The sequence below is a fragment of the Lineus longissimus genome, chromosome 12, assembly GCF_910592395.1.
Source record: "Lineus longissimus chromosome 12, tnLinLong1.2, whole genome shotgun sequence".
NCBI classification, from domain to species: Eukaryota; Metazoa; Nemertea; class Pilidiophora; order Heteronemertea; family Lineidae; genus Lineus; species Lineus longissimus.
The window spans coordinates 3129700-3155782 of record NC_088319.1 but is presented as its reverse complement, the minus strand read 5'-3'; the positions used below and the strand labels follow the sequence as shown (position 1 = coordinate 3155782).

Here is a 26083-nt window from a genome sequence, read left to right as displayed (position 1 = left end):
GGACAAAATTATATGTTAACCCCTTTTGTCTATGAACATTTTTTTGGCCAGCAACGGCCCTGTGCAGGAGCAGTGGCATGCAATCTGGTCGCACCCGTCCTGAGATCAGGTTTCCGATACTCCTACCTCGTATATCGAGAGGCGGAGTATATTAAAAATCACTGGCTATGTCAGGATGATATGCACGGCCATTTTGGCTAGACCTGTAAATCCTTAGGTAATTAGAACGCTTTCAAAGCAAATTGAATACCAATTTCTTTGGTGGGAGTCTGTTCTTTTTTTCCAGAGTACAGCCTCCGAGGTTTTAAATGGGCAATCCACTCCATTTTGAAGGAATTCTGATTGCTTTAGGATTTCAAGTTCTAGCAAAAATGGTGGTGCGTATGGTCAACCGTTATACATTATTACTTCAGTGGTCCTGAAGTGAAAAAGTGAAAATGAAATGATATACAATTAGGCCTACCGCGGCTCAATTGTTCAAAGTTTTATCTTCTCCTATCCCTGACCCATGCCCCACTCCACAGTATGTTAATAATAGTTTTCCCCGTTCATTTCCAGGTAAAGAACCTTGTAGCCCGAGGACGAACGCGAGAATCCGGTGAAGTCCAGATCTCGAGTATAAGCTTCGATACGCTTCGAGACAAAGTTTACTTTTTCCCGGGATTGCCGGATCAGGAACTAGGAGGGGGCGGGCGTCTCTTGCTCTTAGACTGAAATGTTAAGACCTAACGGAACTGATACCGACATACAACCCCTCACCTGATCAAAGGTCTACTTAGAAAATCCCTTTTTTACACCTGTAGACAGCACACCACATATTTAGTTTTGCTTACTTACTTGCTCAGTAAAACTTTAAAACTTGACATTCTTGAAGTAATGGAACTTCTCTGTAAAGGACACTCTAAGGACTGACGAATGTTCTGAATTGAGAGGTGGCCTAATTACAGTGGCCAAGTTGAAATGAAAGTGACGAACTTGGGACCAAATGTAGTGTCCTTGATAGTGTCCTTAATGAAGACATAATTAAACATCAGGGGAGGGGCATGCACAAAGTCACAACTAACATACTGTGAAGACGCTATTGAGCCGGTTTTGGCGCCTTCGTTTCACATAGGCCCATTAGAAGTGAGATGGTCCTTTCGCACACTTAATACTTACTTTCCGCAACGTTGCGACCTAAGTCGTCATCAGTGCTATCATTTGGCTCCATCTTAACCGGTTGGTCACTTTTGCACATAACCGGCTAAATAGCGTAGATTTCTTCAAACAATATTTTGGACTGGAAGAGAGCCACAACTGAGCTTCAACCCAACAACAGAGGACAGTTGACAGAGGACAGACCAAGAAACAGAGACAATCCTGCCTCCCAGGTTCAGTGAATTTAGTGGAAGAACGGTAAAAAGATGACAAGACATGCTTTACAATTGAAATTGTTTATTCCTCAAGTAAAACAACATAACAACAGTACACAAGTGATCAAAAGTAAATGTCACATGTTTTTTTATGATGTGATTGTCCACATTTTGCATACACACAAAGGTCAATTCAGCACATTTTCAATGAGAAGGCTGCCGTCTATGCTAATTCCTCTTTTCCGAGCCGAACTCCTGAACAGTCATTGAGTCATCCGTTTACTGACCAGTAATACTACAAATGATTATTTCATGTTGAAATGGCTCATTTTAAAGAATTTTCAGGCATTTTTCTGGAGGAGCTGATGGAAAAATAATTAAAACGCTGGAGTTCTAAAGGGTAAACTGAAGGAGATATAGACAGGTTGCGTTATAAAGGGCCAACTCTGGCAAGATAAGTTGTTTTTTTATGGAAAAACGGCCTCCAGTAGGACCGCAACTTCTCCAAATAAGATCAATGAAAACTCTTTAAATTGCAATAAACCATGCACTAGAACGGGGTGTAACATTAGGCCTGCCTGAAATTCGCAAGGCAGACCCCCAAACTGCCCTCCAACACTGGTGAACATCGTTATCAGAGATCAGCATTGGTGTGATACTACAAGTGGCGGTGCATGGTGGCCAGTTGGCACATTATCCTCCTGGCCAGGTAAATCACACGCCCAAGTTATCCCATTATCGACATAACTTGTTGTGAACAACATGGCCATGATAGGTAGGCAATATGAAATTTATCCAATCAAAGATTTTCTCACAGCCCGGTGTGGATGCAACATGTGGTTCACCCATCCTGTAGATTCCACCTGAGAGCCTTTGTTGATTAAAATTTACAATCCCCGATCAAAAATGACGTAGTTTGATCACATTCAACTATAAATCCATTGAACAGAGGCACTTCTTTAGTTGACCAATGACCTTTTTTGGGCCGTTAACGGGAATTTTAAACTCGTTCCCTTTGTTAATCATCACTTAAACATGATTTGGTGACCAGATTAGAACACAACTTTCCAACTCGTAAAATGTCAGGTGAAAATGCTAAAATTATCACAGATTTAAATGCCATGGATTTCAAGTCCTGGTCGGTGCGTTTTTTAAAAGGCCACAAATGTGGAATTTACAGTTGAATATTTATACACAAACCCACTCAATGTACCATGAGACCGAAAGAGTTAACTGAGGATGCCACTCTGGTGATAACTGATCAAATTACAGTAGAACCTCTCTATTTAGGACACCCTTGGGACTGAGAAGTGCTGTCTTTAATAGAGAGGTGTCCTGATAATAGAGGTCAAACTGAATGAAACAACCGATTTGGGACCAAAACTAGTGTCCTTAATAGAGAGGTTGTCCTTAATAGAGTGGTGTCCGCTAAGGAAGGTTCCACTGTACAGTCCATTCGTAAATGTGATATTCACATCGTTTGGGGTCCTGGAGGGCAAACTACTGGTCGCATTTCTTTGAACTTTTTTTTTTTATCGGTCTTCACCTAAAGGCCAAGCAGGATCTTTTCGAAGTCCACAATGAGTAAGAGGCCAAGACCAAGGCACAAAATAACTAAAAGAAGTGCTATTCAACAGCAAAATAACTTTTTAACACATTCCAATTCAGAAACATGAACGTCCCAATAAGAATATTTGCTGCCAGACTGAAGGCAAAGACATACTCCTTCACGATAAAAGATTTGGTGCCTAAAAAGAAAAAGAGAAACACAGTGTTGAAAACAACGGCCAGAACTTTGATTTGCGATACCATGTTCCTAACTTAGCGAAACATTTCGACGGCTTTCAAGATTTTACAATTGGGAACAGTGATTTAGAAAGGTCAGTGCCGTAATTTTAGACCTTCAGGATGATGTTAATCAACAAATATAACATACTGTATCGATGATATTAAGCTAGATAAGCAGTCTGTCACACGTAGGCCTATTGCATGCAAAACAGGCCTTTGCACTGGCGTTCCTCAAAGGCTTAATTGCATCAACACAGTTTATATACACTTCATGCTTACAGTATTTACATGTGAGAAACGCCATGAGTACTCGCCATTGTGTAGTTCTAGTGGCCGCCGAATGTTTGTACTGGCAGCACGAATCATTAGAGTAGTTACGAAAGTTGTTAGCAGATGGCAGCACTATGCATTCACTTAAAACGCAATTTTTTTAGGCGTATCCAGCACGCGTGACGTGTCCCAGTGTAAAAGTAAAAAGTGTCCCCCCTAGAAAAAGTGTCCGGGCCTATTGTATTCTGACAGATTATGGCATATGGTTCTTTAGAGGCAATGACCGTCAATAGCTCAGCGCATAATAGAATCCTTTGTTCCCGGACATTTTATCCTAGGACATTTTAAACTTCTACACCGGGATAGGAAATTACTGGGTATGGGGTACGCATTACGTAGGCAAAGGGTTAAAGGAAATTGGAAATAGCAAACATACCGGGTCCACTTTTATCCAGATCCTCCTCTGCATACTGACAGTTGGTCGTCGTGCCGACCGGACACACGGATGACGAGGAATTTGAACTGTTGCTCTCGTCACTGTGACGATCGCCGCATTGAGACACGGACTCATTCGGGTGGATAGAAGAATCTGGTGAAAAAATAACAGGATCACGTCTCTAAAATGTTTTATTGAGGGTTTACTCCAGTAAATGAACTCAGCCAACAGGTGTGGTATTAACCATACAAGATCTTAGGAGACAGGGTGGTGTAGTGACCTGGGTCTCTGACGAGCAGTCAAGAGGTCCCTGGTTCGATCCCCACTGGCGGCGTGAGACTTTAGCGGGTGTCTTTGCCTCACATGCCTAACTCCACCCAGGTCTTTAAATGGGTACCAGTCAGAAATGCTCAGATTGAAGCGCTGATTGAGCAGCTCACCTGAGTTCAACTGAAAGGTTTCAGCTTAGACTGGGGAATAAATGTAAAGCGCTTTGAGAATGTTGTACATTATAAAGCGCTGTTTTTAAGAACTTGCATTTATACAATAACAATTACCAAAAGGTACCATCACATCCATAGCACATGGCCCCAAAGCACATAGCCCCATAGCTCATTGCCTGTTAGCACATAGCCCCACAGCTCAATGTGTCTAAATAAGTAAATTGAATCTGGTGAACAGATTCTAGGTCTAAATTGAAAAAAAACAAATTTGCACAATTTTTTTGCTGGTATTCATATCCTAAACTATTTTGAGGGACCGTACCCTGGCAGAAACCTTGCAGGCTCTGTTGACCGACGCCGTGGTACCACATAGATTCACTGTACAGTAAACCCATGGCAGTCATTTTTTCCCATCACCAAATATTTACTCAACGAAAACCTCTGAAAGAAATGGCAACATTGCACCTACTGGAATCAACCCAAGTGGGCTGCCTCTGGGGGAGTATCTTCGGCGGCCACGATGATGCTTTCAGTAGACTCGGCTGCGATGGGGCACCTTTGAAACGAGCCGGACTGATCAGCGGTCGCTTCTGGGCGTGTCTGAACAGGCTGGACATCAGAGGGTTGGACGTCGACGTCACCTGGCTGCTCGAGTTGAAAACTGACGAGGCTGAAATGATGCGGAAACAGAACAGGTTTCAAAAGTGGTCATCAATAATATATGACCAAAACCTAGCATTGTTAACTCTTTCAGTGTCACGATCGTTTATGTACAACCTAAACTTTCAAAGTATTTTAGTTCCTCCAGATGACACCAGATGTCCCCAGCTACGCAAATGTGTTTGATATGGTTTCTAAGGCCTGGGGCATCCAAATTGAATAATTTTTTCGACTGAGAGGATGGGGTGGGGTTTGCCACCCCTCAATTTGGGTGAAAATTGGCGAAAATTGGCCAAAATGATTCACTGTACCTTTCTTCTTCCCATGTGACGGCGGCCCAAGTGACATGGTCCCCAGTTTGTTCAGCGGCCCATCGTCAGGTCTACGCACTTTGCTCATGGAGCCGAGGTTTATAAAGTCTCTGCCTGTCCTAATTTGCCCGTCGCCATTTTGAGACGTGTTTGGACTGTTAGTTCTTGAGTTTGAGTTTGTCATAACTGAGGAAGCTGGTGAGTCTCGTAATCTGTAAAGGAGCAAAAAATACGAGATAAGGCCACATAAAAAAAATTACTTGTTTAGTGTCCACCTCTCCCAATTTTTCCAGGTAGGAGGGGCGTTTTTTTCTTTCTTTTTTAGATAGGAGGAATACCAGAGGGCGCAGTCTGACCGAGTCAAACCAGGGATTTAAGTTCCGAAAGAAGAACATTACAAATCAATAATATTTTTTTAACTTTGTTGGAATTAAACTTCTTAAAACTCGTCAGCCAATGAATGCACATGGTTTTATAGGCAGAAACGTTGTTTTGTCCATTTTAACAGCTTTCTTAGTTTTTATTTTGACAAATTTGGAAAAAGAAAAAAAATTTCCAGGTCGGCAATTTTTCTCAGGTCGGGCGGGGACGCTAAACAAGTAATTTTTTTATGTGGCCTAAATACAAACAGAATAAGTTGTCAATGACGTGAATTTAGGGATGACAATTGTGATTTGGACTATAGTCCATTAACTGTGAAAACACCGACCTTTTCTTGACTATCCTTATCGGGCTCTGTCGAACGTTCGATCGCCCACACAACCAACACCAGCCGGCCAGAACCAGCATGAAGAAGGCACAGAGCGTCCGCAGAAGGTAGTTGTCCTCCCGTTTAAACGGAATCAGGTTCGTCTGCAGCGGACAGAGGATCATCCAGAACGTGAGATGTAGGATATCCGCGGAGACCATCCTGAAATCGAAGAAGTACAGCGATGACCTTCATGACGAAACGTCCTGTAAAGGCCGCTTTACACATGCAACCTTTTCCAATGAAACATGGAGAAACATTGAGAAACATGAAACATCGAGAAACCTTACCTTGGACGTTTACTCAGTTAAACACTATGAAACACTCATATGCATTTGACTTGTCACTTTTAGCCATTTTGCCATTTTGGATATGGAGTAAAAATCACATGACTTTTTATCACGGTCTGATTGGCCACAGAGTTAAAATGTAATCGACACTTGTAGAAACTTGATGAAACCTGTCCAGAATTTACGAGCATGTTCGTAAATTGTTTCATGTTTCTCCTAGTTTCACAAGGTTTCAAGAAAGGGGTTTCATCATGTTTCTTCATGTTTCTTGGCCAGTTCACACATGCAACATGAAGAAACTTTTAGGTTTCATGGTTCAAATTACATAGCCTGTCAGTCAAGTTTCTCTTAGTTTCTATGTGTTTCTTCTAAAAGTTGCATGTGTAAACCGGCCTTGAGACGTCAAATTTCAACACGGCACGACGCAATGCGATGTCAAAACTTTGAAAATGTGCCGTCCTCCTGGTTGGCTAAGCATATTTTTGCAAGCCATCTCCAGTAGCTTTAGGATCCAGAATGGGCAAGAACGACTTGATGGAACTTACTGAAATTTTATGGAGTAAAGAATTCGGGCAGTGCTTTCAATGCGAAAGATCAAGTGAAGCTTAGGCTGAAGTTACATAGACCTCACGTTTCATCGACTCACGACTCATTTGTCACTTGTCATTCGTGAGCTGATGAATGGACATTGGAAAACCTATTGACCTGTTCTCATTGAAGTGAATTTTGTAAGTTTTGCCCGCATTCATCGCCTCACGTCATTTCATGTCATTTCACGCGTGAGGCGATGAATGGACATGTTCATTCTTTGTGAAATGAGCTGGCAAAGAAAGTGGACGTCCATGTGCATTTGTAGTGATATCGCCTTCGAAACTGTGAGTATAGCTACTTTTCGGCATTTTCATTAGTTTACACATACAATAGCTAATTTCGATTGGAAATGAGAAACAAAAAATGCAAAAATGCAGCACTTTTATGTACAACATTGTTCTCGTCCGTCGCCTCCGCTTTCGTTTTCTATTCTCCATCAGGAGCAGCATGGCTGCCATCTCTTCTTCTTCTGAGTCCATGTGCGTCGCCGAGAAAATCCAAGTGACAAATGAACGAGCGAAAAATGATCTGTATGTAAACCGCCGCGGTCACTCGTTACAAATGAGGAGTGACACGTGAAAATGAGCCGTGAGTTGATGAAAAATGTGGCGTGAGTAGCTCATTCCTATGTAACATCAGCCTTATGGCATCAGGAGACAGATAAAAACAGATTTTTACAGACAGTACTACTACTAGATGGGAGGCAAACTTGAACAGGACTCTTTTCTGGAAAGTTTTACGCATATAAATGATAATTTTATTATCATTTAAAGAGTTAATAAGCTTAACCAATTCCAGTTCAATGTAACGGATTGACATAATAAACGACGCACCACTCGAAACAATGTCGCAACAAAACTAAACCATACCTATTAGGACCGTGCAGAAACATTGCAGCCAGGGCTGTCAGTGGTCCAAACACTAACAGGGGTGAGGCAGATCTGTAAACGAGTTCAATATAATGGATGGATTTCTTGGGAAACCTGACGAAGGCAAGTTTGGCATCGGTCTGCAGCCTGTGGAGATTGACGGTGAATAAAATAGCGGCGCAGAGCAGGGTCAGGAACCGCAACAGTCGTATGTGAAACGGCGCCCTCAGGTGGCAGAGAAGGTGATGATCCTGGAAAGGAATTAGACATTTTGGTAACAGATTATCATTTGACATGTCAATTATTCCCCTCCCCCAGTTTTTTTACTCTTTCAGCCCGCAAGCCGTATATACACGGTCCGCCATGATTGATTTCACAGCCGCAGACCGCATATTCACGGTTTTTCAAATTCGAATTTCCCGTACTGTCACATGATGCCGTCGCCTTGAATACACTTGTGGTGACTCAAGCAACATACGACAATGCGTCGACGATCTTTTCAAGGGATTATAGTTGGATTGGTATGAAATAAATATCAAATGGTGCTACAATCTGTGCTATCATCTGCCGATTTTCAAAGTATGATTTTCTGAATTCGCCTCGGTTTTCAAATCAAACCGTACGAAACCAGTTATGGGCTGAAAGAGTTCAGCCAAAAGACAGAATAATACAACATAAGTTCAAGTCAAAATTGTCAACTGAACACCATTTTTAGCTCACCTCTTAGCAGAGGTGAGCTTATCCCATACCGTGGCGTCCGTCGTCCGTCGTCGTCGTCGTCGTCGTCGTCGTCGTCCGTCGTCGTCCGTCGTCCGTTAGCAGGGCACGTTTCGTAACTGTTAGAGCTATTGAGTTGAAACTTGGTACACATGTACCCTAATGTAATGACACCTGGGAGACCAAGTTTCGGTCCGATTCGTTTCATGGTTTGGCCACCAGGGGGCCAAACGTTAAAAGTGAAAATATGCAATATCTCCCTTAATAGTAGTCAGGAAATTTTGAAAAAAATATGGTAGGTACTTCTAGCAAAGGTGCATCATATATCCTCCGGGTTTTTGATTTGACCTCCTTTTCAAGGTCACAGAGGTCAAATGGTGTAAATTGGCCGTTAGGATGTAACGATGGCACGTTTCTAAACTGCAATGACTATTGATACCAAATTTGGTACACATTTACCCCTTAGTCAGGTGATCTCAGGGACCGAAGTTTGGTCCAATATGATTCACCACTTGACCACCAGGGGGCAAAATCCAAAAACCTTAAAAATGTGATTATTCCTTAACTTCTTGCCCGATTGCCACCAATTTGATATCATGGGTACATCTAACCACCATACAGTATATGTCACACAGGTTTTTAATTTGACCTTCTTGTCAAGGTCACAGAGGTCAAATGGCGTAAATTCGCCGTCAGGCCTAAACTATGGCACGTTTCTTAACTGCAATGACTATTGATCACAAATTGAGTACACATGTACCCCTTGGTCAGGTGATCTCAGGTACCGAAGTTTGGTGCGATCTGATTTGCCGTTTGGCCTCCAGGGAGGGGGCCAAATCCTAAATTCTTCAAAATGCCATTATTCCTAGTAATGACTTGCCTGATTGGCACCAATTTTATATCATAGGGACATCTAATTCTAACAACCATTCAATGTGTCACCCGGGTCTTCTTTGATTTGACCTACTTTTCAAGGTCACAGAGGTCGAATGTACTGTAAATTGGCCATTTTGGGGAAATTGTAATTGCTTGGACCTACATCAAACCTAACACTACATGACACAAGACCATGCTCTTTATCCATCTTTCCTCCACATGAGGTGAGCACAATGGCCCTGGCCATTTCATTCCTTTAAGTCTGTATAAATGAGTGAACATTTTCAGAACACATTTCTGATAGATAACATTACAATTGCTGAAAAGTGATGCAGGCCAATCACATAAAAACATAAAAACTTCAGTTAAATTCCTTAACCAATTGCTATTTATAACAATGAGTAACACTATGAATGAATAAAACAAAGTCTTTATTCAAACTTGGTAACACGTATCAATTAAAATTTTCTTACCGAACAATTTGACCTAGATGATCTATTCGATATCGTTGAAACATTGTGAGAGGACGAGGGGGACTGTGGATGCTGGATGCCGTATTTTTGTTCAAGCCGCCGGTCCTGGCGTTCAATCCGACGAGTTGCAAGATGCTCACAGTCAGGGCATAATCTGTATATATGCTCTAAGTTGTGCCTAAACAGCTCAATCTCGTGGTCATAATTAGCCTGAAAAGAATATAATGTAATTAGAGACTAGACTAGTTATACAGTACAGTGGAACCTCTCTATTACAGACACCCTTGGGACTGTCCTTAATAGAGAGGTGTCCTGATTAGAGAGGTCAAATTGAAGGTGAAAACAAAAATTGGGACCAAAACTAGATTCCTAAATAGAGTGGGTGTCCTTAATAGAGTGGGTGTCCTTAATAGAGTGGGTGTCCTTAATAGAGAGGTATCCGCTAAGGGCAGTTCCACTGTACATGAAAATTTCAACAAAGAGGTACTTTTTACTAGGGACCCCATCCCCTAATTTGGGTGCAGGGGGTGTTCATTGTGGTGTTAATTGATGTGACTTTATTATATAATTTGAAAGGCATCATTTCTAATGCTACAGCCAGACATAATTTTTTTAAATTGCTCTTAAAAAACAACAATAAGGGCATTTTTGGTCTCCAAACCAGCATCTACAAAAACTGGGCCTGTGTGAATCTGCTATGTGGTTTCTCTGAACAGTCGCCAGAATGTCCTCTGATGACCAACTGAGGGGAGGCCTGGCTGGAGTCCACATCTCTTCAAGAAAAGCTTTTGGGAAGAGAGGCAGATTTGCGTCACACTGCCAAGTTCCTGAGGACCAATAATGTAAAAGTTTGACCAGAACACAAAGAAGAAGAAGGGTCTCAAAACCGATACTTGGGAGAAAAAAGATGCTCTATATAGAAAATACTCAACAATGTCCAGAGCATTCCATTTCCATTCATATTTCATGGTAAGGATGGCCATTTCATACCTTCATTTTTCAAACATACCTCAATTCTTGGCTCAAAATTTGCCAACTGGCTGATTTTCAGCAGCTGATTTCTGTTACATTCTGCACACAGAATGTCTGACTTGACTTTCGTCTGGTTTTCCTGCTGCACGGCTGAGATTGGGTGGTTGAATTCCTCTGTGTACTGTGACGGGATTGGTTTGTTGTAATCACCATCCTAATGAAAATAGACAGAATATTTTCAGCCATCTAGCCCAAGCGGTTATAAAACATGCTCTGCTAATGGAGGATGACCAAGACAACTGATGCCACGGTATGGTACAGGTATATATCAGCTCCATACAGGTTAGCTAATAACCATCCTCTTGCAAACAGGGCCTACAACACGACTTCTCCTTACACTCGTTCCGAGTAAGGGAGTAAGTATGTTTCGAGTATGGCCTGATAATGTCAGGATGGCTAATAACAAAAATTTGTAATGCTCGCTTATATATTTTTGCTAATAATAATAACAACAAAAATTTATAAGGCTTGCTTATATATTTTTGCTAATAATGATAATAATCATGAAACTTATATAGCGCTGAATCCAACTGGTTTCAGTCGCTCAAAGCATCACATTATTACCCCTAGCTATCGGTCTGTACATTTGTGATTCAAGCTCTACTCTCTGGGTGGGAGTAAGACAGTTCCCAGCTGCAGCCATACAGTGCTCAGGACCAACATTCATACATGTAGTAAGTGTGCCATCTCAGTCAGCTAGGTACCCATTTACTCCAGGGTTGAGAGAAGCAAATTGGGTTAAGTGCCTTGCTCAAGGACACAAACAAAGATGAAATAGTAGTGATCCTTCTGAAACTTCTGCTGTGGCGCTCTAACCACTAGTATGCTAATGATCTCCACTAAAGATTAAATAAAAATTATAAAGAATACATCAGGAAAACGGTTATTTTTCACCAACCTCTCTGAATCCATTGTACTGGTCACAGTATATGCAATCCCAGCAGTTTCTATTGCCATAGGGTACGATAGAGTCTTTGTTACAGAACCAACAATTCACCTTGATGCTAAACTTTGGCCTGAAATTATCAAGTGTAAAAAAACAAATTTTAATTCAAGCATACAATTACATGAAACTTAATAAATAGGACAGAGTATGGGATAACCACATTTGATGGTGTGATGATGAATAATTTTTTGGTGATATAGATCAATTTTAAGTACCTACTAGTAGGCCTACCTTTTTAATTTTATAGCAAGAAAGAAACAAAGTTCTGGCCCGCCAAATGTCGTATTTCAATTCAATGTAATCTGTTATGGCACTTATTTCGTCAATTGATGATGACATTTTTAGCCAAGCTTAACACAACATTAAAGGGAACTGGAACCGCCGAGCGATTTATTCAACTTTTCGACTTTCACCGCCCGAGAAAGTCAAACTTCCAACTTCCTGTCCGAGTTCAGATTTGTAGCTCCGCCCCCAGTGCCCGAGCATGCGCAGTTCAATTTCTTATTATTGAGAATCATGTGAGAATCACGTGAGTCATGCGATCTTTCATTCATGAGTTTTCGTAGTAAATTCCATAGTAGTCATAGTGACGTCACTCAATGATTGACAGCTAGGCGCCATGTTTCATTCATGCCTCGTTCTGATCACCCGATACGCGGGAAATGAAAACGAGGTCAAACGAACTGGCTTGGCGGTTTCACTTTCAGTTCCCTTTAACATAGGCCTACTCCAAAATGACACTTAAGAACTTCGATCCTGGATATGACGATACGATGGAACCGTTTGCGCATAACGTGACCAATCATTATAATCAATCATTGAATCAATTAACAGTACTCAAAATTTAATTTGTACCCTTTTTTTAAATTATAACTATTTTTTCTCCGAGTGCATATGTAGACAAGGACCCAATGCATTATTTTCCTCACGGTTTACAGTGATTGTTTTGACTGGAAAATGCACGCGCCGCGCGGGATGTACAAAAAAACAGCACGGAACGGGAAATGCAGGCTGCGTTATCGCCAATATGACAGCTAAATAATTGCAGTTTTCGGCACCAAACTCACCTTAATGTTTTATACAACACGACTCCAACCCCTGTTGCTGCAGCACACGCAGCACAGGCCATAAATTTAGGAGGTAAATCTCGAAATTCAAACATTTTTGTCACAAACTTCAGCATGCCATTTCCCGGAAGTCGGTGGATTTCCTGGTGGCGAGACAATAAACTGACGCAGTCGATTGTAAAATATCTACGGTGTATCATTGGTGTCGAGTTGAAAAATAGTGTGGTTACTCGAACGAATCGACTTTAGCATCGTCGTGTCATCACAGAGCGCTAGCCAAATACACTAAAGGGGCTTTGGTTTTTAAATACGTCACAATGTTTTGGGGTAGAGTAAAATACACTATTGAGATGGCTTCATATGAAACAAATTTGAGTTCCACTCCAGCAAAGACATTGCTCCCATACAAGATTATCGGTTCACTCTTACCCTTAGAGTAACCAGGCTGGTTACTCAAAGATTAACTTTAGTAACCAGAAATCATCATTTCAACTACTCAAAACTGAAAAATAACACGAGTTCACGAGTGCCTCCCACTGAATACACGTATTCTAGTGGGTTGTATGTAAAAGTTGAAACGACCCAAAATGAAACAATTAGCCAAACTAAAGGAACCAAATAAACATTCCAAAGATGAAATTGAAGATCAGGTTGAGATATGTGAATGATGATATATTTTATGCCATAAACATACTTAACCCAATCCTGCAATTAATTATAGGGCCTACGTGTAAACTTAATCTTTCATTTCAGGTTTAAAATGCTTATTTGGCTCGTTTTTTGTTAGCTTGTTTCATTTGGCTCTTTTCAATATTTACATACTACCATTCTTGTGTTAGTTCTGAATGGGCTTTGGACCTCTAGACTCCCGAGGCAGTCCACTGCTACTGCGTCATCCTATTGGATCTTCTTATGGTCAGGAACGAGGCCGCGGTCCACTGCGTCCGGAGTTTAGTGACCTCGACCTCTGACATTGAAATGTACACATGTTCTAGTCAGCGCTATAAAAAAAAGCCTCAAGCCTCTGACAATTCTATCACTGCTGTCAGAATGGGAGCATCGAACCCCTGACAATTATCCTGAGGAAATCAGGGGTTTATGTTCGCTTCTCCAGCCCTGCACATACCCTGTGTGCAGGACCGTCCGTCCGGCCGGAGAAGCGAACATTAACCCCTGATTTCCTCAAGATGTTGACAATGCGACTGCCAAAACACGGCCCTTGGCAATTCACTAATTGCAGACAGACCTTTAATGGGAGGCGTTATAGGAAATCACACTTCAGACCATCAGCAGTCCCCCCCTAAAATGTGTTTTTGACGATGATTTTGACCGAAAAATTTCAGAAAGGATCATTTTGCCCCCCCCCCCGAGATCCTTTCCCCTCAAGACCTAAACGCTAGCTGCGCCCCTGAGGGTCACCATGCAAAAGTGGCTGGAAACAGAACATTTCTTGGCCTATCAACACCGTATGAGATTAGTAGATTAGATTACTAGTGATATCTAGGCCATTGAAAGTTCATGCCCACTCTTGTATTGTAACGTTCACCAGGAACATACATGCTAATTAAAATCATGCCTTGACTCTACTCCGATTTTTGTGATTTTCAAAAATTTTTGGCAACTATTTGCCGGACAATCTGTGATCATGGATTTCGGTTCAGGATTCTCCATCAATTGGGTCAGCTCTGTGCTGATCATTCCCACAGTCGGAAAGGATGGAAAACCCGGCCCCGAAATATACTACATTCCTGTAAGTACGAGAAGGAACTGCAGGGCCTTTCATGGCACAAACCAAGCTCAGTGATGTGTGCAAGGGGAGGAGCATACAAATTACCCTGATATTCGAGAATGACGGAGAGGATAATCCTCTCCCCACAAGCAAGGCCATTTTAATTACTGGGAGTAAAGGGTTGGCTGATGCAATCTCCATTGGCCTGGGCTCCGGGCCTGGACTGACTGAGGTCGGCCGATTGCTACCCGCCTATCCCGGTCTTACTCTTGAATGTTGTCGTATTACTCGCGGGTATACCGTCATCAGCAGCAGATCAGTAACATGCTATACCCCCCCCCCCCCCCCCCCCCCCCCCCCCCCCCCCACAAAAAAGAAACTTATGTAATCTGCATGATTACAATGGTCTGATACAATCGATCACAATACATGTATTTCACGTAGAAAGCATGATAGCTATAGTGAAGCATGTATAGATCAATCCCCCAATTATTCGATCGAAGTCCATATCATGCATTGATCATGCATATGCCATTGTTCATGTTAAATATGCCATTGTTTAATCAGAGTCACTTGACTAAGTATTAGGTAAGAGGTCGGAATCATCATGACATAGGCACATGTACAAAATCGTGCCATGGGCCTATTGATTTCTCAAACTCAAAGCCCCATGAACTTAAAAACAGTATTTTAGTGTGTCAGTGTGCCAATCTGTTTATCGGGAGCATTGCACCGAGGTAAACAAGCAAGTTGCTGATACAGAAATGACTGACATCGTGGCCTCATCGCTCGGAATGGCAAGAATCACAGGGGTCCAACAAAACGAATGGGGCCAGACAGGAGATAAAATTAAAGATGAAAATAAATTGGTGTCCGCAACTGGTGGGGGCAAATGTTTGCCCGGTGCGCGCCAAGACTTCCGCTAACTCCTTTAATTTGTACTTCGGATAGGATAATCCTGCGCACTTCAACTACCGAGACATCACACTGCAGCATCATCAGTAGGTCTATGGGATACATTTCTGTACCCTTCATCCTACCCGTCTGAGCCGTATCCTTCTTCCTTCACAGGATGAGAATGACTGGCCAGGCACGGGGAAGGGTTTGTGTGCAGGGCCGGAGAAGCGAACATAAAGTAACCCCTGATTCCTCAGGATGGAGGGAGGGCAGTCATAGATCGTCTCCTAGTCCTATAGTCACACATTTGTTTTTCGCAACGCGTCTATTAAAGGCGCTCTTTGATGCTGGCCCTTTGATGAAGAGAGGAAGCTTTCGCAATGGTACGAAAGTATGAAGTTCTGTGTTATCAAGTCATGTGTTAATTTATTAAGAGGCCGAGCAAGATACTCGTTAATCATCTTTAAATATTTACTTAGTTGTAGCTCAAAAGTAACCAGTTAGGTTTTTTTATCGTGGCATTCGTCCTTCGTAAATGTCGCTCTTCGCAATGCGTTTTGCGAAACGCATAGAACTGAATAGCGCCCAGGTGTAATATACGATTTCCCACGTGTATGTTGCCATGCGAAAAAATGTTACATGCGGGCCTACCTCTGTTCCAAAAGGCAAGGTGACTATTGTATGCAAATACTACCAAAACTTATAGTATAGGTAAGAATTACTTTTCAAACTCAGTCCATTAGGTTACCAATCAAGGCCGCATATTTTAGCTCTTTTGGTCTACATGTACAGCCAGAATCCACGTGTTATACCAGGTTACCCAGTGCCGTGAAACGTTTTTGGTTGCTCGTCATATTTCAGTGTTTTCATAAAATAAACCGCCAGAGAGATAATGAGAAAAGTTTTTCAATATGGGGAAACAGAGAAAAAGGTTCCAATCTGCTTTTCAGCGTTTTCAAACAAAAGGGGAGACGCTCCTGAATGGAACATTCAAAAACGTTACACCAGCACATAATTTGTGAAACAAAACCTCTTGACGAACGCTTAAAAATGGGAGTTTTAAACGACTGGGTAAAAAAACTTTAGGCGGAAGAAGCTCCATTCACAAATCTTAGGAGTTTCAAAAACCCCATAGAAAGTTGATCATGTGAACTGGCATCTGGGTAAGATTACATAACTACTTTTTGCCCTCCAGTATAGCGTGAATCTTAAGTGCTGTGTTCCATATTCAGTTCCCGTAAGTGTCAATCATAGGCCCCATGACCGGATACTACCATCACACGTGGGGTCATGGTTTCCTCTCAGTGTTATGATAGTAGGAATGATGAGACATTCCTGTAATGAGCTGAAGCATTTTCAATGGTCACCTTCATATGAAGCAGCAGCCATGACAAAGGTAATAAGCACGTGCTATGGTTTGATTCCTGCCGCAGGGCGGTTCGCAGTTACCTTTAATCTGTTTCTGTCGATGTTACTTGGTGCTACAACCGTATGACCTGACTTCGGGTGGCGGTATTTTTTCATTCCATCACTAACAAGCTTGAACTATTCCTTTTTTATTGCAGGGAAAAGTCACATTGCCTCTCTTCATCACTGCCTTCGCCGCTGCATTTGGCAGTTCCTTCCCTCACGGCTACAACAGCGGTGTTCTCAACGCCCCACAGCATGTAAGTATTAGCTTAAATTAGACAACATCGTAAATGGACAACTCAACTGTAATGCTTTGGTCAGGCGCGATCGTACTACTGTGAAACATCCTCAGGAAAACAAAAGTCAGTCGTATCCTCCGCCCCTCCATCTTGACCCTCAATGCATTCAGTTTTAATACGTTGATGGCCTCCGCTACGCCCGTTGTCTGTGAGCTGAATATTGCTCAGCTTTCAGACAACGGGCGGAGGCTACGGAGGCACGCTGGACGTTTAGTATGCCTCCAGCCCCTCGCACACGTCGTTTGTGGCGAATGCTGGCCTGAAGTTCTGGATGACTATCGAAATCAGCCAGCAGCGCCAGAAAGTGGGTTTATATTCTAACAGTATCAGTCATTTCACTCGATACATACTCACAACCCATCAGGAGTCATGCTGTAGGCCCCGTTTGCAGGAGGATGTGTTTCTGTGACTCAGATCAGAACTTATGCCATTCCGCAGCACTTCCGGAGGAGGCAAATGTGTTTAATACATTTATGATGAAGTCGAATCCGCGAGTTATTGGTTATGAGCTCAGATAAGTGTAAAGCATTTTCCTAAGAGTACATAATTGTATATCGATACTTTTTTTTTCTCCTTGCAGTTAATTCGTGATTTTCTTAACCAATCCATTTATGATCACTATGGTACTGTAAACACTGAAACTTCCCTGAATCTAGTATGGTCACTGACCGTAGCAATATATTTAGTCGGAGGCATGGTGGGGGCATTCACGGCCGGATTCTATGCCGATAAATTTGGAAGGTCAGTAGCATTCTTTGGTTAGAATCCTGCGCAGCCCTGGGAATTGATTAAGTCATGTTGTCGTTCCGTCACAGCCAACACTGGCCGCCATTACTGAAGTTCTACTCCGAGAATCTTGGAGAAATCACTGGCATGTGAAGATACCAGAATCGTATCAATTGATCTGCCCCTAAGTCATTGATACACTCCTTTCTTTGTAGGCGAAACGCTCTTCTGATCTGCCATATTTATCAGTTCGTGGCAGCCATCTTATTTGGTTGTTGCCGTGTTGCCAATTCGTTGGAAATGATGATTATTGGACGGATAATAGTCGGCTACGGTTGTGGTAAGTTTAGCTTTAGTTCAAATTCGATATGACCACAATCTACAATGTATCTACAAAGTTGTTTTCTGTTTAGGAGCGATTTTTTTTGCGGTAAACATATATACTACGGCTAACGTTTTTGTTTTGTTCCTTGCAGGGGCTGGGACCGCCTTAGTTCCGTTGTACATGACGGAGATGGCACCAGTTAACATCCGTGGAGCCATGGGTGTGGTCCATCAAGTTGCCATGACAATCGGCATCCTTGTATCTCAGCTTTTTGGCCTCGACCAAATAATGGGTAAGACTTCTTCTCCCCTTTAACTCCCCCGTGGGGAGCTTGTACGCAATACCGTGGCGTCAAAACCAACTGGTTCCAACAAAATTGTACTTATTGCCATTGTAGCTGCTGTTGGTGAGTTGACCTGTAACATCATGTCGAAACTTGCTTCTTTGATAGCTACAAACAAGATTGTAAAACAGGTTTTGAATCGACTGCATTCAGCTCGCAGGCGTCACTCTACAACCACAAGTCGTTCTCCCCTATGGCTAGATGCAGAACAGCTCCATTTGAGCCGCGGTGTTTGGTCCAAACATCCAATACTGACAGAATGTCAAACTACACAATCAATTGTGATTTTGACAGCTTTTTTGTTTCCATATTTTGCACGAACCCAAACGGTTATTATAGTCGCCTTACCATATCATGCTCTCGCTGCTGTTTGCAATGATGACGACGACGATTTTTCTTACAGGTAACGAAAACTCTTGGCACTACCTCCTCGCCTTCACCGCCGTCCCTAGTTTCATCAGTATGTTCATACTTCCCTTCTTCCCCGATAGTCCGCGCTACTTGCTCGTCAACCAAGGCAAGGAGGAGGAAGCGAGAAAGGGTAGGTTACATTTTTGCAAAAGTCTTGTTAAAGGGACAACTTGGGCGTGTGATTTACCTGGCCAGGAGGATAATGTGCCAACTTGACACCATGCGCCGCCACTAGTAGTATTACACTGATGCCGTTTTCTGATAACGATTTTCACCAGTGTTGGAAGGCAGTTTGGGGGTCTGCCTTGCGAATTCCAGGCAGGCCTAATGTTACACCCCGTTCTAGTGCATTGTTTATTGCAGTTCAAAGAGTTTTCATTCATCCTGTTTGGAGAAGTTTCGGTCCTGCTGGAAGCCGTTTTTGTACAAAAAACCAACATATCTTATGCCCAAGTTGGCCCTTTAAATTTAAACAAAAAACGCCCATTTTACACGTGAAACACTATTCCAAGCGACTTGAAGTAGTTTGCGGGGCTTTCGAGGCTTAGGGTTGCCGAAAGAAGGGCATGTGGTTGTTTCACGTTGTCGGGAGGAGAACAACACCAAAGATCAAGCATACGCAGTCCCTCATATTGCGATCCTTTATTGTATAGTATTTGTTGTAGCCGATGCGTTTTATCACAACCTACGTTATCATCGACAATCGAGTTCTTTCCTTACATGAGGCTTCGGGAAATTCCTACGCTCGTCGAGTTTTCTTTAAACGCTTCGATGGGTTGAATGAGTTGATACCGAATTGGGGGTATTGATTGAATCACCAAAACCACGAGGGTAAGCTAAAATGTATATCACAACCGAGGCTAATGTGCGGTTCATTCTAAACCAATTTGTTTTAGAATACAACGCTTCCAAGCAGACAAGGAAATAGCATTAGAATTTGATATTGCAGCTTTGCGAAGAATTCGTGGCCCCGACCATAACATAGACCAGGATATTGAGGAGATGATAAATGAGAAAAGGCAGCAGGAATTAGCACCGAAGTGGAACATGGCCAAGCTCTTCAAAGAGAAACGACTCAGGTGGCCGCTCATTCTAGTGGCTTCCGTGTCCCTAGCTCAGCAGTTATCGGGCATCAATGTGGTAAGTAGAAATATTCGTTCGATCTATTCTAAAGTTGCTGTTAACTTCTGGCCCTGTCTCGGGTAGCTCTTGGCGTTGGCAGTGCCTCTAACCAATAAGGCAAATGGACAAGCTCTTTACATTCTCAGAAATAAGGGTTTTAGACAAACCTTTTCGGTCAACACAAATATATAGCCCGTAGGTTATTTTGTGTGGGGGGCGTCAAGGTCTCAAGGGAAACTGGTCCATGCAAAAAGTGCTGAAGCAAAAAAAACAATCTATGGATATGCAGGCTATGTAGAAATGCCTTATGTGGCCTGACATCCAAGATAGTAGCCTCGGTACAGGCCCTACACTAGATTCAAGCCCTTTAACTTATTCCAAATCTGGCATAAATTATTGTTTCAGACATTTTTCTACTCGACTGAGATCTTCCACAAAGCAGGAATTGCGTTAGAGTATACTCAGTATGCCACGCTTGGCACGGGCCTCGTCAACGTTATCATGACGTTTGTCTCCGTAAGTCAAATTATCTTCAGTTTACCATTTTTAGCTCAGCTCTTACATTTCACAAAAAAAGTAGCACGTTTTGTCATTATTTGTCGAAGAGTCTTTTTTCATTGTACCCATGTATTTCAGCTGAGCGCCAGACCCTTGGGCCTCATGTTATTATCCTTCGATATCCCCCAGGAGTACATTTAACTACTAGCAGTCAAGCACTTTTGAAAAAGCCTAATACGTAATAGCATTCCGCGAAGATGACGTCACTGTAGCTGCTGCCCTCTATTTCCCATCGCTGAATTACAGGCAATGTCGGACAAAACATGCGGTTTCGTAATGGATTCAGGCTTTCTAACTAGGTCAGTTAGATTCAATCTGGCACATGTCCGAGTGTTGGAAATACTACATAATTGTTCTGAATATTTCTCTCTCTGACTCTATGGTATCATTCATGCTAAAAACAATGCAGGGTCAAAGATAATTGACTTTGAAATAAGCTCAAATGTGTAGAAATAAGTGTCGATGTCCGACTGTCACGTGACTAAAACGTCATCCATATCTTATGCAAATGACCTTGTGAGCTATAAATAGTAACTTCGCGGAATGCTATTGATAGAAGTACACAAATATTGCTCGGTCTTCCAGTTGATGAGTTGTTTCATTCTGATGTCGAATACATTAGAAAGGTAGTAGTTTACATGTACTGTATATGTACAGTACATCCAAAAAGGACGACACACTCTGGTGATGGTGTCTACGGAAGCGTGTTGATAACAGTGGAGGTTGTATACATTGTACATTCATATTTATATTTAGCATTGTTCTACGATGACAGGGCTAGCCTCACACACTTCTATTCTATTTCGCTACCGCAAAATAGTTCTTACTGAACAAATAGAAATAAAAGGCACATTATTTCCCGTTCAATAGCTTCCCCTCATGGAATCTAGTGGAAGGCGCCCCCTATTGTTGGGTGGGCTGATCGGTATGCTAATTTCGATGATCGTCATGACAGTTGCCCTCAATCTCCAAGGCATGGTTCCCTGGATGGCATACATCAGTGTCGTCTGTATGATCTCCTACGTCATCTGCTTTGCCATTGGCTTAGGTAAGTTGCATGTATTATTAGTGAGTTTTCGCTAAGACCCCAAAACGCCAACACGAACGCCTATCCCATTATTCGAGCTCATGATCCCGATGTCAAGAAATGGGGCAGGCGTTCGAGTTGGCGTTTCGGGGATTTGCGAAAACTCACTTATATTTTGATGATGTTAATTCGCACTTGCCAGTTTAGGCGATCGATCCCTATGAAAGTTGTTTCGTGGAGGTCGATGTTACCAAGATTTGGAAAGATAAAGAACGAAGGGAATTTAGGCCTAGGTGCGAGCGGGCATTGTTTAAAGACAATAGGACTATACGGTGTATGAGGCTAGGCCTGAGTTCTTTTAAATGAGGGAAGGTGCAAAATAACGAAATGATGACAATATAATGCGATAAATGGACAACTCTTTTGTTCTGCTCTTGACAGGCATGGTGCAAGTGTACGGTTATTGCCTATTAATTATAGTCTATGTTCTGCTTGACATTGGAGGGTGATTATTATAAGACTATAAATTTGCTGTAGCCGTTTGCATCGCCACAAGGTCTTGTCAACACGTCTATAGTTTCACCACTCCATCTTCAGTGAAAGATTATTTAATAATTCTACACCATTCTTCCCAGGTCCCATCCCGCAGTTCATCGGAGCAGAGTTGTTCAAACAAGGACCCCGTCCAGCCGCCATGTCCTTCGCCGGCTTCATCAACTGGTTGGCAAACTTTATCGTCGGAATATCCTTCCCATCAATCCAGGTTTGTGTTCAATACTACATGTAGACACCAAATGGGCCCGAAAACTAGCACAATCATAAAAAATCACCATTCAATGATCGAACCTTCAGTGTAGCAATCGAAGTTATTAGAGACTGAGGTTAAGATGAATTTCCACTCCAAGTCGGGAGCGGCGGCCTCCGACTTGGAGTACGACTTCATTATTCCGCTCCGCCACATGGTAAGTGCATGATAAGCCCGGCATGTTAGTTCAAATATGATGTGAATAAAAAAATCTGGTAAATCGATTTGAAAATGTTCTTCGATTCCAGTCGAAAACATCCTTTTAAGACTGTGATTCAGTCTCAAATGTGAGCCAGAGTCGGAAGTCAGAAATGTATCTTAACCTCTCAAATCACATACTGCAGCGTCTCCTCATAAACCCATTACTGAATGGATCATTTTGGTTTCCCCTAATTGCTCACAACTTTTCCTTTTTCAGCTAGGACTGGGGGCGTATTCTTTCACGCTTTTCATGTGTTGCGTGACGTTCTTCTTCTTCCTGCTCTACAAGAAGCTGCCGGAGACAAAGGGCAAAAGTTACGATGAAATAGAGAAGATCTTCCATATGATGGATGATGAGAGTAAAGGAGAGGACGAATTAGTAAGTTAATAAACAAATACATAAATGCATTCCCAAGTTCTTATTAGCGGTTCATGATGTACAACATTCCCAAAGCGCTCGACATTTATTCCCCAGGCTAAGCTGAAACCTTTCAGTAGAACTCAGATGAGCTGCTAAATCCGCATAGGTGCAACCTGAGCATTTTCGAGTGCTGCGCATACCTGGGCGGAGTTTATCAGGCATGTAAGGCGAGGAGACCCGTCTAGAATCTCACGCCGACAGTTGGGATCTTGACCGCTGGTCAGAGAGTTTTCACATCATCTCCTCAAAACTGTTCAACGTCCCATTTAGGCGTATCTGTGTTCTTTAGATCCGCTCTAGCTTATAAAATATCTGTTTCAGACCAAGGCAAAAGTTGGTGTCCGCCTTGCGACCTACACCGATGAGCCAGGCTTTGACCACGGTGAGAAATTCGCCCTGATCCGCGGTCACCGGCCAAGCATGATCCCCGGTGCAGCGAACGGACTGTTGTTCCCCGGCGCCGGTCCGCGAAGGCTGTCCGTCTTTTCGCCAGATACACGACCTGAGGATGAAATTCTAGATGATAATGTTTTGGTGGAAGAAGATGAAGAAGACTACGAAGATGAGGAAGAGGAGATAAACTTGTGACGACAGGGTAAAATTAAAATTTAGAATTTAATCTGGCTACAACTTCGCCGTATACTTCGCTTCCAATGCGAGTGCACAAAACGGAGTCACTTGCGTCAGTGGGAAAACGGTCAATAAAGTCACAGACCTATACATGCATAGCTATTGATCCGTGAGAATGTTGAAGAGACCTCAATGAGATGACTCAACTACTTTTGTGGAAGGCACAGCTAACATGGCAAAACGAATACGGTGACACTTGCAAATGGCATAATGTTAGACGCACTGCCCTGATAACGTGGTGTGTCTTCCTAGAACAGTACACAACTCGCAAAATGTAGGAACTGAGCCGCCCATCGCAATTGTCGATCACGAGAAAACATCTTTTTGGAGATGAGAGATCAGTTCTCATATGCATTAGGAAACACCACAGTCTCTTGTAATTGGTCTCGATACTCATACAGCAGTTAGTGTCCATGTTTCGTCCAAGGTGCAGGTAAATTTTAAGGAAGATATTGACCCAAACTACGGGAAGAAGCGTGCATGGCTAGAGAAACCAGTGCGAAACTGTGTACATACAAATGTACATGAATGTAGGATTGCGCGCCCATTTGATGGTTCATCAACATTCGACTAGAACGGTACAACGGCGTTATACATGTACAGTAGAACCTCTCTATCAAGGACACCCGTGGGACTGACAAGTGCTGTCCTTAATGGAGAGGTGTCCTGATTACAGAGGTCAAATTGAATGGGGTTGACCGATTTGGGACCATATGCAGTGTCCTTAATAGACAGGGTGTCCTTAGTAGAGAGGTGTCCGCTAAGAGAGATCCCACTGCAGTGATCGGGCGGGAGGGGATATGTTTGGAGGACGAGGGTGATTTTACCCACGTGCAGTGGAGGGGAACGTGAATGGAGAGGGAGGTGACTACCAGTAACAAAATCAGTGGCGCCGCTGGTTGCAGGTTCGTCAGCAGATTGTGTCTATAACAAAGTTAGACCCCTGTGCAACCCGGTGTAATGTTTTTGAGTGTTTCTATTTTTGAGTGTTTCCCCTCATTGTTTGGGAACGCTAAAAGATAGATTGACAAGTTTTTCTGTATTTCCCCCTATTGAAAAGTCATGGTCTCTCTAGCTGCCTATTGTTTGGAAACACTGACACATGGGAAACAACCACAAATGTTACACCGGTACTAGATTTATTGATGACTGCAAAAACAGGTCGCCATTTTGTTTTACCTACTACAGGAATCTTCGAGTTGATCACAGACGCGTGAAAATACCAGAATCATACAAGAATCATAACGGTTGATGATCCACCGGAAAGAATCAGTGGATAACCAACGAACAGACTGTGTATATTATTGTCTGTATAGGTATGCAATTTTTGGGGGGTTTTGTGAATCGCTACTTGATTGATTAATTCTGGTATTTTCACGCACCTGTGATGACATGATGTAATGGAAGTCTGCGTCGGCAGAGAGAATGTCCTTCAAGGTGCTTGGAAAATGTAACAAACTATGTACGTAGTTTGTATTGTAGAGAAATATGTTGTGTTTTTTTTCTTGATGATATGCTGCTGATGTGAACTGGTTTATTGGTGCTAAAGTGTAAAGCTCTTGTATAGAACAATAGGCTGATATTGCAACATTTTGTAATCTGGGAAAAAAAGGGTGGATTTTATGACGTATTGCCCTCAAATTTGTGCTCACATGCACAAGTGAAAAGCACATACACCTGTATATTTTTTAGATAATTTTTAAAAGGTAATTGTGTTCCAGTTTTATGGGAAATTGTTAATGGGAACTTGATTATCCGCTAGGTTTTGCTCTAGATGTGTATGATATTGCATACATTTACAAAAAACGGTTTCATGTAGGCATGACAATATTTGTGATAAAATAAATATAAAATAATCTAGTCTTAATAGATGATTGATTGAAAATAAATTTTGTAAAGATACGAAAATATACAGGCTTAGTCTTTTCATTTTTCTGTTTTCTAGGCGAGTTTTTGACCTGAGAGTACTGATGTAGTTCGTAAAAAATGTCTGCGTTTATCTTCCGAACAAGACCAACAGTATGGATGAGGTATCTTTAGAATAAATTATATTAATTCAAGTTCCCGAATTGACGATTCTGAAATATTTTTATTAGAGAAGTCCTTATATTTTCATTCATAAGTTTTCCTGATGTTCCATGAGGCTGCATGCTGCTGCAACAGTTGGTGATGACAACAGCGGTGATGATTGTTGGTGTCGCCTCTCCGGGCGAGTGATATGCAAGAGGTCCGCCGGCTTCCAGTCAAGTTCCCATCACGTTTCCGACAATGTGGGCGGTTTGCCTGCGGATTGGTCGCAGTTTTGGTTCA

At 42.3% G+C, this 26083-nt stretch overlaps 2 protein-coding genes across 2 annotated transcripts; one reads left to right on the top strand and one right to left on the bottom strand.

Moving 5' to 3' along the window:
- Window positions 1–1440: 1440 nt before the first annotated feature.
- Window positions 1441–12998, bottom strand: LOC135496789 (transmembrane protein 201-like). The gene is made up of 10 exons (XM_064786302.1): window positions 12870–12998; window positions 11755–11872; window positions 10834–11010; window positions 9825–10034; window positions 7759–8009; window positions 5970–6170; window positions 5261–5472; window positions 4759–4959; window positions 3847–3999; window positions 1441–3100 (listed from the first exon to the last, which is right to left on the bottom strand). The coding sequence occupies exons 1-10, from the start codon at window positions 12983–12985 to the stop codon at window positions 2979–2981; spliced, it is 1761 nt and encodes a 586-aa protein (XP_064642372.1). The 5' UTR covers window positions 12986–12998; the 3' UTR covers window positions 1441–2978.
- Window positions 12999–14396: 1398 nt separating this feature from the next.
- Window positions 14397–25782, top strand: LOC135497111 (solute carrier family 2, facilitated glucose transporter member 1-like). Its single transcript, XM_064786829.1, has 12 exons — window positions 14397–14619; window positions 17061–17162; window positions 17785–17945; window positions 18146–18270; window positions 18407–18547; window positions 19002–19139; window positions 19959–20149; window positions 20537–20647; window positions 21560–21737; window positions 22352–22479; window positions 22940–23101; window positions 23465–25782. Exons 1-12 carry the CDS (start codon window positions 14515–14517, stop codon window positions 23729–23731), a joined length of 1809 nt encoding a protein of 602 aa, XP_064642899.1. The 5' UTR covers window positions 14397–14514; the 3' UTR covers window positions 23732–25782.
- The last annotated feature ends 301 nt before the right edge of the window (window positions 25783–26083 follow it).

Coding starts and splice junctions, on each gene's coding strand:
- LOC135496789 (XM_064786302.1), bottom strand. CDS start 12,985: ATGCTGAAGTTTGTGACAAAAATGTTTGAATTTCGAGATTTACCTCCT. Junction 11,873..12,869: donor GTGTTGTATAAAACATTAAG/GTGAGTTTGGTG, acceptor TGATAATTTCAG/GCCAAAGTTTAGCATCAAGG. Junction 6,171..7,758: donor TTTCTGCACGGTCCTAATAG/GTATGGTTTAGT, acceptor CTTCGATTTCAG/GATGGTCTCCGCGGATATCC.
- LOC135497111 (XM_064786829.1), top strand. CDS start 14,515: ATGGATTTCGGTTCAGGATTCTCCATCAATTGGGTCAGCTCTGTGCTG. Junction 21,738..22,351: donor CTGCTTTGCCATTGGCTTAG/GTAAGTTGCATG, acceptor CATTCTTCCCAG/GTCCCATCCCGCAGTTCATC. Junction 22,480..22,939: donor TATCCTTCCCATCAATCCAG/GTTTGTGTTCAA, acceptor TTCCTTTTTCAG/CTAGGACTGGGGGCGTATTC.